Raw genomic sequence first — 19,411 nt, forward strand, 5'->3', positions numbered from 1 at the left:
ATCCTTTATTATTACAACTCTAAACCTCAGAATCCTCTGTTCCACATTGTGGTGTTATGTACTGGCAGTTTTAAAGATAACAGACTTTTACCTTTTGTTTAATAGAGATTGGCAATTCAAGGGCTAAAATTATTCAAATGATTTTAGTGAAAGTCTACGGAGTTTAAAAACACAGTGGAGCACTTCAAGTATTTCCATATGACATCACAAGTTGCAACAGAGTGTTTTCTGTTTGAGAGAAGAACTCAGCCTAAATATGCAGGAACTGTGTGTTAAACACGTGCAAATGAAACAAAAGACAACTAACAACTGATCTCAAAAAATAGATCAGAAAATAGCGTAATATAGGCCCTTTAAGCCCTTTCCAAAGATCTCTTCATGATCTTAATTGTATAGAAAGGTAATTTTTTTTTTTTTTATGTATAATGCAATCACTATAGTTAGTGAGATGTGGGGATAATTTAGGAGTAGAAAACAATGCTAGCAGTTAGCAACATGAGGCTAACTTAGTCGCCATAACAATTAAATACTGCCCAAATGTGTAGGAAATATTCCTGTATGTCAAATATTTCTTTCTCTTATTCCTACAACTAAGGATGCACCGATACCAGTATCAGGTATCGGTCTGATACCAGGTGTTTGTACTCGTCAATGAACTGCCGATGCCAATAGCCAATACAACTAACTGCCTATAACTGCGCTGTGTCTTAAATTGACACACACAACTCGTCTCTCAGATGAGCAGTGAGAGGTTGAGCATAAAAAAGCACATTAACTGTTCTGTACATTAAGCTCAGCTTTAATCATATGTGACTGTCACATGAACTATGAAAATATTTAGGACTCTTAAAGGTTTTTATAGTTCAAAGGATATCAGTACAGTGCTTGTGTTTACATAGTAGCATGCTAACATGGTTAACATGGCTTATGTGGTGCTGGTGAGTCTTTTCTTATGCATGCATTTTGACATTTTGTTTGTCTGAAACAGCCCCTCAAATAAGTATTACAGTGAAAAGGATACAAAAATTGAAATTGAAATTATAAATTATATAATACAATAGTGAAATAGATAATAATAATAATAATAATACATAATAGGCTAAATAATGAAATAATACATTGTATTCAATAGTAAATTGTAATCCCGGTAAAAATAATTTCAAGTATTGGTAGTTGGTATTGGCAAGTACTCAAAATGAATCATCTTTGGAAAAAGTTGTATCGGTGCATCACTACCTGCAACGATGTGTTATGTCTTACATGTTGTGTTATGAAACGTAGCTCACACCTTATCAGGGCTGTATTTGTTTGGCCATTGTGTATGTTGAGGCATGGTTTGAAAAGAGCAACAACTTCACTTTTAGGAAAAAGAAACAACAGTTTGAACTTTTTTAATTTGCACAGACCCTGCTTCCTGATCTGCATAAGTTACTAGAGTGGTTTAAGGTTAGTGGCTGAGGTGAGAATGAAACATGTGGACATCTGGAGAGCACGGCAGACAGACAGATGCAGCTCAGAGTGGGAGGTGACATGTCAGTGCTCACTTCCTCTTTGCTTTTTCTTGAAAGTGAAAGTCTTTGCTATTTTTACAAGTTGTGAATAGCTTACCTTGTATAATTATCTGGACATGTATGCTCAGATTGGAGTTATATGGAGCAAAAAAATAAAATAAAAAAACAATCAATGTAACGTATACTATTGTTTATTCATGTCTTTACATATTTTAACACTAGGGCTGTAGTCCTTTACTCGTGTTAGTGTATTAATTGACTAATTATTTTATTTAGGTTCTGAGAATTCACATGGGACAAGAGCAGTAACAGCAAGGTATGTAGTGCATAAGCTGAGGATTTGGAAGTGAATCATGAGTTTGATCTGCATTTTCTTCACAATTCAGTTTCCTAGTACTTTTCTGTATAGATAGTTGTTTTGTTTTTGTATGAGCTCTCCAGTAGTTGTGTGAGTACATTACAGTTTTGGTCAGATTATAGAGACATTTAATAGTTTGGGGAGTTTGCCACACCCCCTTTTTAGTCGACTTATCAATCAGCAAAGCATGTCTTTAGTTGACCAAGAAAGTCGTTAGTTGACAATAGCCATATTTGACACAAAATGTAAGAATGGTATGGCTCTGCACAACAGGGCACGACAGGGCTACACAAGATAACATGACTGAATCGAAACTGTAGTTTGAAGTGATGCAAAATCAAATCGCAAAGCTCCTCAGTAAACAACGCAACCTCCTTTTTGTTTGTGGAAATGAATTTAGATTTAGAAATGTTTTATTTTATTTTCGCAAAACCATGCTATTGTTCATGAGCAAGACACTTCCTCTGTACTGTGACAAGGTATGGGGCAGGCTGGTTGCAACAGGAAGAGTAAAAAGCAAATAATGCATAAATGAATAAATATAAATAATTGCTGATCAAATCTATACTGTATGCACTTTCAAATTAGCTTTCATCTTTGTCCAGATACAACTTTCCGTTGTTCCAAATATGCAAACTCTAACCCAACTTTGCTACTTTCTCATTACCGAAGTTGCCGGCACACTTTTAACCACCGGCGCTACTACAGCTACCTCCTTCACTTCTGAAACTGGACATTCACTTTTAAGGCGAGAACAGATCCATACTTTTCCAGGCCCATAATGAGGAGGATACTGACATTGGGTGCAATATTAAAAGCTTTTGTTTGGCTGTATGTTGTGTACAAGACGAGCCACACAAAACAACACGGAGGTAGACGCCGGGCTAACCTAAAATGAACTAGCCTTCCCTCGCAGCGCCGCTCTGCACTCATCTGCTGCTGCTAATTAATACCACTGTGCACCAGCATTCACAAGGCACCAGAAAGAAGTAGTTTCTCAAGAGTTTGGGTTGGGTTTCTGTTATTGCTCCAAAAACGGCAGTCTGTCTGATTGGCTGTATCAGAGCCATTCGATATCCAAGCGCAGAGGTAGACATGTAGCAGGACTTTTGAGATGAAGTCAGGTTGTGAAAATGGATATCGTAATGTAATTTCAATAGGGTTGTCAAAAAATGTATAGCAAAATACTAATCATGTTAAAACTAAGTATCAAAACAACCATCAATATGGAATTTCATAAAGAAAATCTGCAAATGAAATTCCTAATGGATAAGAAAAGTTAATTGTTATTTTGATTTGATTTGAAAATGTAATTTGATTGTATAAAAAAAAGATGTATCGAGCATTTTTGTATCGAAATTAAATCTGACATTGGCGTGCGTGACATAACTAACTCGGGTGCAATATTAAAAGCTGATATTTGGCTGTGGGTTATGATAAGAAATTATTTTTATTTATTTTGATAGTAGCTATTTAGTAGTTTAATTAAATAATACATTTTTTCACAGGTTCTCACTTACTCTGTTGACAAATATGATCCTTGGATAATGTAATTTATTGCTTCTATTTAATCTTCAGCCAGACCTTTTAAAACCTTGAAAATTAAGGCTGCACGATATGAGAAACAGAAGTAATATTAGTCAACTATGTTTTGTATTGCAATATCAATATTATTGTGATATTTTAATAGATTTTGGCACTATAAGATCAGATAAATTAAAACAAAAATGTACATGTCTTAATTTACAAGTCAAACTGTAAAAGTAAAAGCTGAACAGAAACAAACCAAGACCAACCCAAGTCTAATGTGTGAAAATTGCAAATACAATCATTTCTGTAAATTGGGGAACCTATATTTATTTGCTTGTGATATTGACTGTGTTATCCAATATTGGTATATCAATATTTATACAATACAGTATATTGTGCAGCCCTAATGGAAATGGTATCATTATTTCACCAATTGATTTCTAAGCTTGTTTTTAGACCAAAAAATGATGTTCTAGTTGCAGTCTTTTTATAACAATTTTTGCAGTCTTTTTAAAAAACACATTATTCTAAATTTGCACATCTTCAAAACAACTATTGTGATACCATTTGTTTTTCATTACATCTCCTACCTCAACTTTACCATTTTATCCTTACACCAAAAGACCAAAGGACAGGGCTATACAAGAGCGCAGGTCAGACAAGTAACATCCTGTTTATTTCTGTTGCAGCGTCATGTATTCAAATGGACCCCTCCGTGCGTCCCTCTGAGTTTGCAGCAATAGCAGAATAATAATAAGGAGGACGAGGTCACATGGTGCAGACTGGAGTTACGTAACTCCGGTCTGAAGATCTGGGTCACCGCGCTGAGGCAAATCGAACGGGCATTTCCTCTCAACTGGATTAAACAGACTTGAGATGTGAAGAGGCATCGGCACGGCAACATCAAGGCCAATGTATTGTGGGCTGCCTACCATATAGTGTTGTTTTAATTAATAAGAGCTCTGCATGGACTCGGATAAACTTGGTAAGCTAAAACAGAAACATTTATCAGTCTTCATTTCCAATTCTGTTTTATCTCAGACATCAAGTCCTACACTAGATTTAGTTTCTGAGCACATGTTTTGAGTACACATATGATCAAATTAAGAGCAGTTTTAAACACTTTCCAAAAGATATATACTTGATTTTAACGGAATACACATGTAAATGTGTTTATTTTTATCATACAATCAGAACTTTGTTGGAATTTGGTATGTGTGCTCTGGAGATCATACAGGAGTGGAAAACAATGCTAATTTAATAAGGCAGCAAGCAACACGAAGCTAACTGACAAATGTGTAGCACCCTTTACTGTGATTATACAGATTATATAACTAAATGCACCCAATATAGTGTGTGAATTTATTGTAAATTCATTATAAAAGTAACACTCCGGGGTTAAAGCTCCTGCTTCACAGCAAGAGAGTTTGGGGTTCGATACCTGCACTGGACAGAAGGCTTAGGACTAACCCTTCATTTGAGCGATGCAGTTTTGTTGTACAACCTGAATGTATAATGTTGTTTTAGAATACATGTTCATCTTAATTAAGGCTGCAACTAGCAAGTATTTTTGTAGTCAACTAGTTAGCGATTAATTGTTCGATAAGTCGGTTATTTCTATTGTACATTTTAAAAGATTTTTTTTTTAACCAAATAAAGGTTGAAATATGGTGACTAAAGAGACCATTTATGTTTAGTTTCATTTTATTATTTTTGGACATTTTGATTTATTAATTCCACTGTTGTTTGTTATGAAACGTATGAAATGTATGTATGTATAGTCTAAATCACATGTGTCAAACTCAAGGCCCGCGGGCCAAATGTGGCCCTCCGCATCATTTTATGTGGCCCTCGACAGGGTAAATTAAAAGGTATGATGGTCTTAAAATGTCATTTTATCAGGAGATGCACAGTTACACAGTCATATTTTTACATCTAGGAAAATGCATATACAACATTTGTAACTTGAATAAGTAATAAATACAGAAATAGTTAATTAACCAGTTTAAAAAGTAGTTAGATTTATTTTACATCTGGCCCTTTGAGAGCAGCCATTTTGCTGATGTGGCCCTCGTTGAAAATGTGTTTGACACCCCTGGTCTAAATAACGATTACAGTTATCAAAATAAGACTACCATTATTTTTTATAGTCAACTAGTCACAATTAGTCGCTTAGTATTAGCTCTTATTGAAAAGGACTGTATAGATATATTACAGGGGAGAGCTTTTGTTATTTATTATAGACATTCTGTAGTATATATCTTATCAAATTCCCATCTTACTTTATGCAACCTACATATAATCTATTTTTCACATTTCTATCCAAGAAAAAAAAAAAGATTACTATAGCCGCACATTCTTCGGCAGTATTGAAAAGCTAACACCAGAAAATCCAAGCAAGGAAAAACTGCTAGAAATTCAAAGCCTGAGTCCCACTGGTGTTAGACGGCGGGTCAAGAGGCTAAAGGTTCTCCAAGATGGTATTAACCCTCAGCACAGGGGGGACTATCGAGTTTACCGCACCGAGTCTGTCCTTCAGCATAAGCACTCCCAAACACTGATTTAGAAACAGAAAAACGTGAGATATTTTATGAACCCGCTGGTGCATTGAAAGAGGGTGCAATGTGGCAAAGTTTGGAGGAGAGGAGCAGAGGTAGCAGGAGCTGTATAGTCTTTGTGGGCCAGGTGTGTTAGAAGTTTAGTCTCCCGGGTGCCTTATTATGAACTGACGGAGCCGGGGTGACAGGCGCTGGTTCAGGATGCTGCCCCGAATACGAGTCACGGCTTCAAAAACTCTCATACATATGCATTTCATTTGAAGGACCCTCCCCCGTCCTCCGTGCCTCCTCTGCCTGTGTGAGTGTGTGTGTGTGTGTGTGAGGAGGAGATGTGCTGAGCTGGAGTCTATACCTGCAAATGAGGGGCTGTCTGCAGGTACTGGACGGAAAGACAATGTAAAGCTATAGGTATACACTATATAGCAATGTATACGGTATGAAAATAGTGATACTTGGAAAAATAGAGATGTTCAGTTAATCAAATTTTAATTCAGAAAGAGATTTAGTCATTTCTAATTGTCAATGATGTGCTTGGGTCAGTAAAGGAATGTAGTTTGGAGCACAGTTCAGACTTTGGAGGAAGAAAATAGACTTTTTTTTAAAATGGAAATGATTACAGGAATGACTCATGTTCAGGAAAAAGCCAAGGACAAAAATATAATTGAATTAGAGAATTGTGATGGGTCAATAGCAGGAGAAAAAAATGTGATTAATTAGTTTGTCATATTGCCCTGCCCATACTTACAAACTCATACACTTGCAAGAAAAAAATATTGTATTCAAAATTGTATGGTTGCAATAAGAGAATTGCAAAGGCAGCCATTACCTCTAGAGAGTATAATGAGGAAATTTGTCCTCTGCAATTGCCCTATCCTGCAATGCCACTGGGGCAACCAGGAGCAGTGGATGCCATAGTGCAGCACCCGGGGGCCCAGCTGCAGATCTTTAGATAAACTTGGCCTTAGCTGGAGGATTTCACCTATTCACCTACTTTCCTTAGTAAATTAAACACAATTTTAATTCGCCATGATATTACTCTCATTAGTAAGCCTTTAGTTTAGAGACAAACACAATCTGAACTATATCTGATTCCTCTATTAGTTTAAATGTCTTTGGATGTGTTAAAATGCGTGAGCTGCAATATGTGTCGGAAGAACTACTAGAAGCGTATTAGTGCGATATTGTATGGAGGCTCGTTTTATTAAATCGACTCCAAGCTACCATAGCATGTTTACAGCTACATGGCATCTTAGTGACTCCTGCTGTGAGATCAGGGAGGTCCATGTCTTGTGGGTGGATGTGGAGAACAGAAGTGACAACCAGGAAGAAGAGGAGGATACAACGGAAAGAGGCGCTTCCGGGGTAACATCCTGGTGAAGCTTGACAACCTATTCTAAATAAAGAACAAATATCTAGTTATTGCACTTTTTAGCATATTGACTATTGGCCTTAAATCTCCATCAGAGGTCGATATTTTGCTTGGGGCAATCTGCTGCCTAAAGGATATGCATAAAGAATTTTGCGAAGAGGGTAGTGCATAAAATGTAACTACAATGCTCCAGTTTGTATTAAAACGAGGTTGTGGGTGAGTTTGTAGTAAAATCAAATCAAAATTAGCCCTACTTATTGACCCAAAAGTATCGGCAGAGCTCATCGGCCATCAGCTGCTCTGGATTCTACACAATCTGAAAAAAAAAACACATCGTAATCTGTAATTACCCACATTGCCCTTATTAACACCTAGAAACTAACAGCTATTGTTTTAGCCTCATCTACACTGCTATTCCTCAGCAGGTGCATGTTTTCCATTTGAGTGTTACTTCTAAAAACCTTGAAAACTTCCTGAGCCTCTACCACGACATACTCTGCGTGTTTTTAAGATGACAATTCCAACAAAATGAGCCAAACTGGAACAAGACACTGTTATAATGCCATTTGCCCTTTCCTACTGACTGAAAATACTGATTTATTTTAGGCTGCTGATCGTAGTGCTATTTGACATTACAAAGACAAGTGTGTATTTCTTCTTGTGCGATACATGACCGGTCGATAATGCTAAGCCCATTTTGTGGTGTAATTGTTGGATTCCTGAGTGCACAGAGCCTATTATTAGCCATATGGAGGTGCTGGAGGCCTGGGTTGGTTCAGAAGGGAAACGCATTTTTGGGCCAGGGCCAAATCCTGCAGGAGAGAGCGGCAGAAATTCAAGCTTTTAATTAAGAATCTAATACCACCACTGCCATAAGTGATTAGTGTGTAATTAAAAACTCCAACGCTGTTTCTCACGTGGATATAATTAACGACGGGGTCAAAGTTGTGGTTTTTAGAGGGTGGTAAAAACTACATTTCTAAACCAGGTCTAAACAGGGACTAAACCAAGACTCTTTATAGGACTAGTAGTACCAGCTTTAGAATAAGGTAAACTCAAGTGAGCATCAGTCAAGACTTCTATCAATCAAGATTAATCCACTACTAAAACTAAAGGCCACAATCAGGATTAGACAAGGTTTAAGAGGAAATTAACCATAAACCTTGAATCAGAGTTTGATAGGTTTGCTTTTAGGGATGTCACAATACTAAAATTTTAAACTCAATTTCGAGAAGAAGCCTGACACTGATTTTTACTCCACAATCATAGTAAAACCGACCAACCAAAAAATGTCATTTCCAACACAAAAAAACATTTAAAGGCCTCATTTTGTGCAAAATTGACTCGTGTGAGTTTTAAGCCATGTTATAATGCTGTTACCTCATCAAAACATACCTGTGTTTTGTTTCATTCACACATGTTTGAGTAATTATCCTTTATTATTAGTCTGTCTACATCTCCAAAGCTCTAAATGCTCTGTTCCATCTTGTGATGTCATGAAGCGGTATTTTTTCAAGGTAACAGCTACCTTTTACCTTTTTCTTTAGTCGACATTGGAAATTCCAGGGCTGAAATTATCCAAATGATTCTAGTGAAGGTGTATGGAGTTTAAAAACAGATTTGAACACTTCATGTATTACCACATGACATCACAAGGTAGAAGAGAACATTTTCAGTTTGAGAGCAGAACTCAGCCTAGGTTTGTGCGTTAAACACGGGTATGCTTGTGATGAGGAAACAACATTATAACATACCAGAAAACAGTGTAATATGGGCCCTTTAATATAACTATGTGATTTCAAACTAGTTCTTATATAGATCAAGGCCATTCCAAAACTATTCTGGATAGGTCAAATTGTTCCATTTGTTTTGTTCCTACAGTGTTGATATTTGCTTAAATGAGTATCTAGTAGTGTGCTGTTTCAATACTTCAGTATTTTTAGTATAGATTTGTTTCTGGGTCGATTTGGTTTGACAACTATAGATGTACAAAAATATTGAAATATCAGCATATTGTGATAATAAATCTGGTGATACAGTATTGAGATCATGCGTTGCTGTCTCGAAATATCGCCGAAATTTTTTTTTTTTTGCATATTTTATTTACTAAATTATTTTATGACAGTGCTATAATTTTGTTGCTGCTCTAGAGGAAGGAAGCTCCCTCTGTAATTGCTGCAGTGAGCCTCGTAATTTTGGTCTTAAAATGCTTGTATTAACCCCCTCTACATGATCCTGGTGCTTTTATTTTGACATTTTGTTGAAGACATTAATAATAGACAAATCAGGTGCGTTCTTCTCTCCCAAGGTCACTCCTGCTAGCGTTAGCAACAGGTTTGATTGACAGCATTGCTAAGCGCCCACTAACTGCTAAAGCAGCGGTGCAGGCGGGAAGGGGCGTTACCTTCAGCATCCTCGTTTTGAACTGGGTCTTTGGTTGCTATGATACTCATGTTTGGAATTCTTAATGTGGAACTCAGCTCCAAATTTACTAGCCTCAATGAATTTCATTTGACTGGAGCTGAACGCTATGGGTGATGCCACTCTCACTTAGTCTATACAGTCTATGGCAGGGGTGTTCATTACGTCGATCGCGATCTACCAGTCGATCGCGAAGGCATTTTGGGTAGATCGCGTCCCGTCATCCATACAGTCACATGACTAATATACAGGACAACAGTCAGATTACACTTGACCCTAGGTCACATCATGGGCGCTGCACACGCATAAACAAGCGCGAGTTAGCTTAACCCTATAGCGTCGGATCCTATCATCGCCAATAGAGCGGGTTTCGGACTTTCAGCAGCGTAACTCCGCGCCAAGTCGTGGTCTCATGTAAGTTCAAACGGCGTCTCAAAGCGGAGACATGGGGCTGTCTAAATATTTTACCATCATTACAGTAATCTGCCTCTGTTGTCTCTCGAAGGTGACGAATGAGAGCGTGGGGGCTGCTGGGATTTTCCCAGTCATTTATTCGATGCGTAAAAGAAAAAATACGGATGGATGTGTAAAATAGAAGTAGTTGTGTGAAAAAATGCAGTAAATTCTGATACTTCGTTTGACATGATTTTTATGGCTATAAAAAAAAGACAAAACCGTAATCAGCATGATTAGCTCTGTTATCGCTTTCAAAGGAAAAATGCAATTTTACTCCTGGCTGTCAGAAGCTACTGCCCGAACTATTCATCCCTCACTGATTCCATTCAGTGCAAGTCAGAGCAGTAATCATCATTCAAGTAATTATGAACATGTAGGAAGTTCAATTGTGTTGTGCAGTATTATCTCATGACATTGTGCAAAGTACATCAAAATGCACTGTACATGTAACAATTCATAATACATTTACAAATAAATATATGTTTAACATTTTTGTATTAGGTGGTAGATCTTTCAGACACGATCATTTTAAAAGTAGCTCAAATTCTGAAAAAGTCTGAGCACCCCTGGTTTATGGCTTCTTAAAAAAATTGTGATCATGAGCAATACATTGATTATCACCATAGGTGGTATCATATCGTGAGCCATGTATCACGTATCAATTCGTGAGGGACCCTGAGACCCCCAGGCCAATTGACAACCTTAGTCGCTTTTTTTTGTTTTGTTATGTCAACCAATAATGTCACTCCATGTTAACCATGTTGCAAGTGCCAAAAATACACAGAACAGAAGTGAAAAAATAAACCAAACCTCAATTTTTGTGAATTCAACTGCTGAACCTGGACTACAAACCCATAACTAGGACAAGATTAAACAAATGGCTAAACCAAACCAACCTAGCAACAGAACTTGTTCTCTAATTATAGACAAATCTCTGTGCCACACATACATTAAATTCTGTTCTCATTAAATCTCTCCTCGCTTCAATAAATCTTTGCCCTATTTATTGCATGTCAGATAAAAAATGAATATGCTTATGTCAGATTGAGCAACTGCATTCTAAAAATAGGTATGCAGAAACTAATAAAGAATTGTCAAAATAAGCAGAAAAATGTTGGTAGGATTCACCCAAAACTCAGCGTACATCTATAAAAAAGTACATTCACAGAGGTGAGGTGCAGCTTGGATGACAAATCGCAGTTTAAGGGAAGAAATGGGGAGAACTGTGCAGGCATTTAGTCCCATGTAGGAGCCACCACTGTCCCACCTCGGCTGTCAGAATGAAGCATGGGTCGCAGAAGACTATTTTAAAGGAGAAATAAAGAGGTTTTAAATGTGCAATGTGTAGCAGAGGGTCCAGAATTGAGGGTTAAGGCACAAAATTGTAATGCAAGAGAGTAGAGTACCAATATACAGTTTACTTGAGGGGGGAATATTGGTTCAATTTTTGGAAATTGTAAAAATAATAAATGCAAAGTGAAGACTAAGTGAGGCAAAGGTTTTCCATATCAATTGAACAGCTTTGTGAAAAGGGGGTAGTGAAGAAATCTGTCCAAAACTATGGAGCAATTATTGTTGCAAAAAGATTTGTACATCTTTTGTAATTTGATTTATCTGTAATAAAACAGGTGTAGAACTTGTTTTGTCCATGCATAACTTTTTTGTATGCTTAACTGAAATTTGTGCACGCGTAATTGACCATGGATTTATACGCACAGAAAACCAAGGCAGGGCCGACTGTTGCAAAAGTTTTGTGTAATTAGAGCTGCGTGCGTAGGACTTAGACATTTTTTGCTTATTTTGATGAATTTAGACACACACAAATCAAATTACGCATGCACGAATCAAATTATGCACGCACAAATCCAGGTATACGCACACACAAATCAAATTACACATATACAAATCCAGTTATGCACACACAAATCAAATTACGCACGTACAAATCCAGTTACACACACACAAATCAAATTACGCACGTACAAATCCAGTTACACACACACAAATCAAATTACTCACGCACAAATCCAGTTACACACACACAAATCAAATTACGCATGCACAAACCCGGTTACACACGCACAAATCTAGTTACACATGCACAAAACAAGTTATTATACACGCACAAAACAAATTAGGCACACATCTTATACAGACAAATCAAATTACAGATGTCAAATCTTTTTGCAACAGTAATAGCTCCATACAACATCACTGTAAGATGATGGCATTGCCTAGCTTTCCATTTTACATAAATTAGTAACTTATTATTCAAGAATAAAAAAATAAAATATATTCAACCAGGAACACTGTATTTCTTTATTCCTACCTCACCTTTACCTCTCAACCAATCCCCTCTCAAGCCATTCATACAAACTGCTGTCCAAGGTCTAAGTGTCAGGTTTTTTTCATTTGTTTATGTTTATTCTGAATTTTTGGCGGCTCAGCATTTGTAAGTTTTCCTTGGATATTGTGTCCATTGTGTTCAAGGTAAGAGCATTTTTCATCATGACAATTTTATACATTTGTGTTATTTTGACCAAGTCTGTACTTGTACGATGAAACAGTAGACCACTGTGTCAAAGCCTCTCCTCTCTAGACTTAATCATCACACACGTCCTGAATATTAAAAATATGATATTCTTCATATTTTCACTGGCTCAGATTCCAAGAAAATCTGCAACTCTCATTTATTTAATGGCATTTGGCAGACTTGTCTAAAATATGTTTCCTAAGAATATTTCACTAAATTCTTTGAGTAAATGTTGAAGCACAAGGCCAAGAAAGAGAGGCCTGAGTGTGAAAATTAATTAAATGTAATATGAGCCATTAATTCATGCAATAACCTGGGAAGAAATGTCAGAAACTACAAGTTTGATAAGCTATATTATTAAGAAATGACTGGTGATAGGATTTTGTTAAGATTTGATCTTAGCCTGTAGGTTCAACATGCATTAAGATAAATTTGAAGTGAACGGTTTCAGTACTGTTCAAATATATCATGGAGATGGGTCCCCGGGCGCCGCACTGTGGAGCCCACTACTCCTGATCAGGTGCTCCAGCGGCATTGAAAGATGGGTCAAATGTAGAGGACAAATTTCCCTATGGGGAAGTGTACCAATAAAGTGTACCTGCATGTGTCAAACATGCATTTTTAAAGCAGACCAGTAACTCAGAGCATTTCAGTATACTTTTTATTATACCGAAAGAAAGGAGCTTTTTCAATTGGTGGCTTTTACAAAACACTGGCAAAAAAGGGCCTTAAAAAAGTCTGGGGAAGAATTAGGGACAAGATTAAATGTTGCATACAAAACTGAAGGAGGATTTTGAAGGTCAAAGTTTCCAAAAATGACAATGCCCCAGGTCACCACAACATTTACAATGAAGGCCATGTCTTTGCAGTGACCCAGAACCACAGCTGTCCTAAAGTCTGGATCGTGGGAGTCAGTCAGGTGAGCCGCTCAGAACATGTATGCCCAAGTAAATTCAGAGACAGCACTGGCCTGGATACCGTACTATTGGTGGTTTGCACAGAAGGTATGAGATGGGGTTGGTTATGCTCTGGTTTTATGAGGAGCTCTCCTCACAGCCTTCCCTTGACCTCCTGGTACTCCATGTGTGCAGTAACAACTTGGGACGGGTAAACACTTTAGTACTGGTGTCCCAAATGGCGATAGATTTGATGAATTTCAGAGAAATAGAGAGGTCCATCTTTCACAAAAGGGCAAAAATAAGGCTGACACAACTCCAGTGTGAGATTGTTTAACATTCAAATATCAGATCCTCTTCTTAATTGTACCTATCATCTCATGTCATTCGAAAATGAGCTCTTCTTACAGAACATCTTCCTAGTCCTCAAGAAAGTCCTTATAGATATCTTAGGAATGGGTCAAAATCAAGATCAACACCTACCTAACCAGGACAAAGCTAACCACATTCTCTCACTTTCTTTAAAGCGCCCTCATGTGGACACCTACTAACGATGCTGTGTCAAGGTCCAGTCCAACATTACAGAGCAGAGGATGCTGCTGTCCTGCAAACTGGAATGCTATAGCATTTCTCTTATACATTTACTGTACTAAAAAACACAAAAAGTATATATGAAGCCTATTCTGTTGTATTTGGTTTGAATGCATTGGTTTTAAATAACACAAAAATATATTGGTAAGAACTGGATGAATAGTTAACAATAATCAATGGATAATTTAGGGGAAATGCTATAGCAACTACATTTTTGGACACTACATCTAAAAAGATATGCCAAGAGTATGAGGCATGAGTTGAAAACATGTGCAAAACCCTGGATAAAGGAAGGGCCTCAAGTCTCTGAAGTCGGTGAACACAAGGGTGTGAGAAGTCAGAGGTGATGGGAAACTAGCTATACCACTGTAAGAGTGCACAGACCATGGGTATAGCAATATGGAGAAGAAAAATAGTCAAGAAATGCTATAAATCGCCAGTGGCAATTGTGTGCCTATATTTCAGTCAAGGCAGATTAACAAAAAAAACAAAAAAACAGATGATTAAAACTGGTCAGTCCAGCCAGTATCTTCAACATCCTCTTGGAATCCAGAATCATCTTCTTGAAAGTCTTGTGTCATTTCAGCACAAAATATATAATTTCTTTTACCTGAGATAAATAAGAGTTTGTTGATTCTGCAGAAATCCATGCTGTTTCTTGTTTTATTTTCCTTCTATGCGTAAGCCATAATGTTTGTTTTAACACAAACATAGCATACATCTCTCTGAGTGGGTAATTCACCTGTCAATCACGCCCTCTGGAATCAGGGAGACAGGATATGGTTCCAGACCCATTCGTGTTTATAAAGTTTTGTCAAATGTGTGGTTCTGGCTGGCCAGGTAAGGTTAAAGGAACAAATATCGTTCTTTGTACCTAGAAGAAGGCCTGTGATGCTGCGCAATACAATAGTCATAACTTTATATTTGTATTTATGAATGATTAAATGTATTATAGATGCACTACACTAAGTTGGCATCACTTTTCATCAACTAAAACTAGATTCAAACTTTCAAGTCTTTGTGAAAACAGGTTGTCATTTAATGTTTGTCCATCTGAGAAATGTAAAGTTTTACCACTGTTTTACTGTATATTTTCTTATGGTTTCTGAGTCTTGGTTTGTCCCTTGTCCAGTTTTGATTTCATACAGGTTTAAAGCTTGTTTGGGACTTACTTAGTCCTGCTGATGTATTCCTGGTTAAACACTGATTAAATAGTGGGTTAACCAAGGAAAAGTCCTGGTCCAGTCCTGCTCCAATCCTTGTTTAGTCCATGTTCAGATCCAAATTTAGTCCAGGTTTAGTCCTATTGTAGATGTGAAGGCGGTGTCCTGGTTTAAACTCTGTGCTCCACATTATCATACAGAGCAGACTGGAGCGTGCGCTGGGTGCAAACTCCCTCTCGCAGACAACAGGCCCCCCCTCCTCTCCAGCTCCACAAAACAGCACCAACCACCACCCAGGGCTGCGGTTATACTGCACCCTCACCACCGCCACCACACGGCAGCACCCATGTGGAGCAGCTAACCCACCTCCAGCACCTAAAGCTAGTTTACTCATGCTGTACCTTATCTGTAGAATCTACCATCAACCTGTAATCAGACCATAAACTCTACAGGTAGTCCAAAACAGAGGATTAGTGAATATAACCCTATGTAATGTACGATGGACACTTGCACTGGTAGTATTTAATTTGTTTATTGTTGAAAAGGTCATAAGTTGTTGCATTCTGATGGTGATCATAGTACAGTGTAAACTTAACTAAACTAAACAAGCACCAATAACCAGCCTTCAAACAGGCAAGTGTCCAGTGTCGTGCCCAAGAACACAATAATATGCATTGCAAGTAGCACAGGCAATGTAGCAAACTATAAATCTTTGGGTTAACTGACCGCATTTGCCAAATATATTTAAAGACAACGTCAGCCTTTTGTTGCTATAAGCTGCAGCACAAATACATGAAATATATATATATTCAAAATTACTTAAACTACATTAGCAGGAAAGGTCAAACCATGAGTGAACAGTATGTGCTGAAGATAAATTCCTCAATTTATACACTTAAAACTGAAATGAGTTTTTATGCACATTCTCTCCTGACGTCCCTAACACACGTGTCAATCTGGGCTGTGGTCTGTGGACTTGTGATCTGCACCTGAATCAAAGTGAACCAGGCTTATGTAACTCCAAGTCTATACAAACCCCACTGTTTGTGAAGGGTCAAAGAAGAAGCCAAAAGTTTCCAGTCTCTTCAGGAATCTCAGCATCATCACCTGCTGGGATATTCCTGGAAGTGTGTGTTTGGGGTCAAAGGTGTATAGACAATTGAGACATACAAGAACACACAAAGACAGTCAGCTAACATGAAGGAGCAGTGGCTACCAGAGTTGCAAACTATTGTTGTGTCCTCAGGCAAGTCACTTCACCTACCTTTCCTGTATGAACGTGTAAGACTACGTAATGGGTTGTGATTGTGTCAGTCAGCTGCACATTTAGACTGATTAGCCTCTCTACGAGTTTGGGGTCATAAGAATTCAACATGTTGGATATTTATGTCTGGTTTGTGTCCTTGGGCAAGATGGAGGTGGTTAGAGAGAGAGAGAGAGAGAGAGGGGGGCAGACATACAAACAGAGACAGACAGAGAGACAGAGAGTTAGAGAGGCCGTTGGTGCAGATGGGCAGCAACGTATCAGTCAATCAGCTCCAGAACAACAGTTGCTTCATAAGTAATAATAATAATACTTTACAATTGTAATGTGCTTTATAGGCTTGTCCAAGCCTCTCAAAGCACTAAACTGGAGTTGCATTCACTCCACACTTGGTGGTAAGCTAAAATTGTAGCCATAGCTGCCCTGGAGTAGACTGATGGAAGTGAGGCTGCCAATCTGTGACATTTGCCCCTCCAACCACCACCAATCACTAATGCACACGGCACTTTCATACTAGGCAAGGTGGATGAAGTGTCCTGTCTAAGGACACAACAACAAAACTTCAGATAGGAGGATCACTGCTCAAACTACCGAGCCACCATGGCTTATCACCACTAAGTGTAGGGCCAATGAATTAACTAAATAAATCAAATATTAATTTCATACAATTGTCTGGCACCCATGTACGCTGACCTAAGCTGGCGGCAGAGGCTTCTGTTGCCTCTAGAAGATGAATGAATATTTATCATTGCTTAGACTGTGGACTTTAGTACATCTCTCACCAAACTTTAATAACATGATCCGAAGCCAGGAAATATATGAGTCCACAACCACAATGCCACCTCTTTTTGGCACCTTGCTTTTTAATGATGCCACCTGAATGCAGCAGCACACACGAATCAATGAATCGCGCCTTGTAATTACCAGATACTGAACCAACCTGGCAACCCAATATGCGGTGCTAAGACAAGACATTGCGTCCTTCTACCACCACTGTGAAGGGAAAACTAATTGAGTGCATGCAAGTAGGATCCTCTGCCAAGACAAGCCGGTTTCCTGTTCCCTAACCTTTTTGTCTAGCTTTCTTTGGCATGACATTTGTATGAGAAGCAAGAAGGAGAAGTAAAAAGCTTGGAAATGTGAGAAATAATGAGTGGTAGAAATATGTCCCCGCTCTCAAAAAGATGAATTGGTTTGAGCGTTTGCAGACAGTCTTTTCAATGTGTCAGTGGAGGAGCGGCATCCATCTACTGCTTATTCGCTAATAAGGCAGAGAATCCCCCAGACGCAGCCATAGGGACCTATTCATTTGGCTGGCGGTATCAGTGCCACCTCTGTGCTCACATTAGCCAAGGATTTGCATAGCTACATTTACATACGGATTTAATAATGGCATCTGAATGGGGAGAAGTGCAGGTGCCAATCATCCGCAGTTCACTAAAGGGTTCGTGTGTGTGTGTGTGTGTGTGTGGTTGGAGGCGATAACTAAATCTGATTTTAGTGTATTAAAAAACAAGGAGACAGTCGTGGCTACAGCTGGATGGGATACAGTTTTCCTTATGCTTCATTGCCAACTGTTGCAACTTATAATATATATATATATAATTTTAAACCTGTTCATCACACAAATGTTTGACACACTAACACTAACCCTATCACAAGAAAACAGAATGGATATACTTCTAAGTGTTTTTGGTTTGCAATTTGCTCATTGTGACAACAAAAATTGCACTTGGATTGTGATCAATCATGTTACAACAAAATTTTTGCCCACGTAAAAAACCTTAAACAGTAACCTACCTATCAAATTAAATGAAGACTCATTAAGACAATTCTGACTGAGTTCCCAACACAAACTAGGACTAACACAGTTCTTAATCAAGAAACTAAGCCATTGTGCAACCAGTGGTCCTCCATGTTGACAACCACTGCAAGTTAAGCCAATGAGTAACATGCTTTAATACAATGTTTGGCAATTGTCACAATGACAAAAATTTTGAATGTTTTTGTTGAAATAATTGCACCTAGCTTGTCCAACAAAATGATGAAACCTTTAGTCCAAAGAAATAAGCGTATTTGCTAATGACATTCGCTTAATCCTCCATTGTGGTTCATGCTAAATGTTTAGTCGCTATCTGTGTAATTTGGCATCCTTACCATATTGTTTACAGTAACTTAAAGTTAATTAAAAGTCTCCTACCTTCCAGCCACTGCCCGCCTCTCTGTAGTAGGGGAAGTTATCACAGATCCACTGGTAAATTTCACTCAGGGTCATGCGTTTCCGTGGTGACCCATTGATGGCAAACGTTATCAGACTGGCGTAGCTGTAGGGCGGTTTCCCGTCTCTGTGCTGTGCCGCCTCCTCCTGGTCAAGTGTGGTATTCTGATCCAGGTGTGTGATTTTCTTTGACCCCGTCCCATGATGCTGATGCCCTATGAGGTGATGCGGCCCATGCAGGTGGTGCCCATGATGGTGATAGTGATGTCCAGAATCAGTCTTTTGAATTGCAGCCCTCATACTAAGCTGGGGCAACCAGTCCATGGAGGTAAGACTACTTTCCAGCTCCGAGGTCATGGTGGCAGGTTATTGTTTTTGGGGTCAGATGTCAGCAGTACGTGGAGTATACTTGGGTAAGGTCCCGATTGGCTCACTCGATAGGAGTCGTGCTGCAGGATTGGCTCGAGTCTGGAGGGAGAGAGGTCTGTTTACTATGAGTGTTTCATGGGTTTTGGCTGAAGGAAGCGCACTTGGCAGAGACAC

At 38.4% G+C, this 19,411-nt stretch overlaps 1 protein-coding gene across 2 annotated transcripts in view; it reads right to left on the reverse strand.

Annotated features, from left to right (window-relative positions):
- Window positions 1-19,411, reverse strand: part of LOC117373554 (forkhead box protein J3-like) — a 73,213-nt gene that overhangs the window by 40,570 nt on the left and 13,232 nt on the right. For both annotated transcript variants that reach the window (XM_055222897.1, XM_033969609.2), the window contains one exon: window positions 18,851-19,336. In XM_055222897.1, the coding sequence (XP_055078872.1) occupies window positions 18,851-19,225 (375 nt within the window). In that variant the 5' untranslated portion in view covers window positions 19,226-19,336. The remainder of the gene's footprint in view (window positions 1-18,850; window positions 19,337-19,411) is intronic.

Source organism: Periophthalmus magnuspinnatus, chromosome 7, assembly GCF_009829125.3.
Source record: "Periophthalmus magnuspinnatus isolate fPerMag1 chromosome 7, fPerMag1.2.pri, whole genome shotgun sequence".
NCBI lineage: Eukaryota > Metazoa > Chordata > Actinopteri > Gobiiformes > Gobiidae > Periophthalmus > Periophthalmus magnuspinnatus.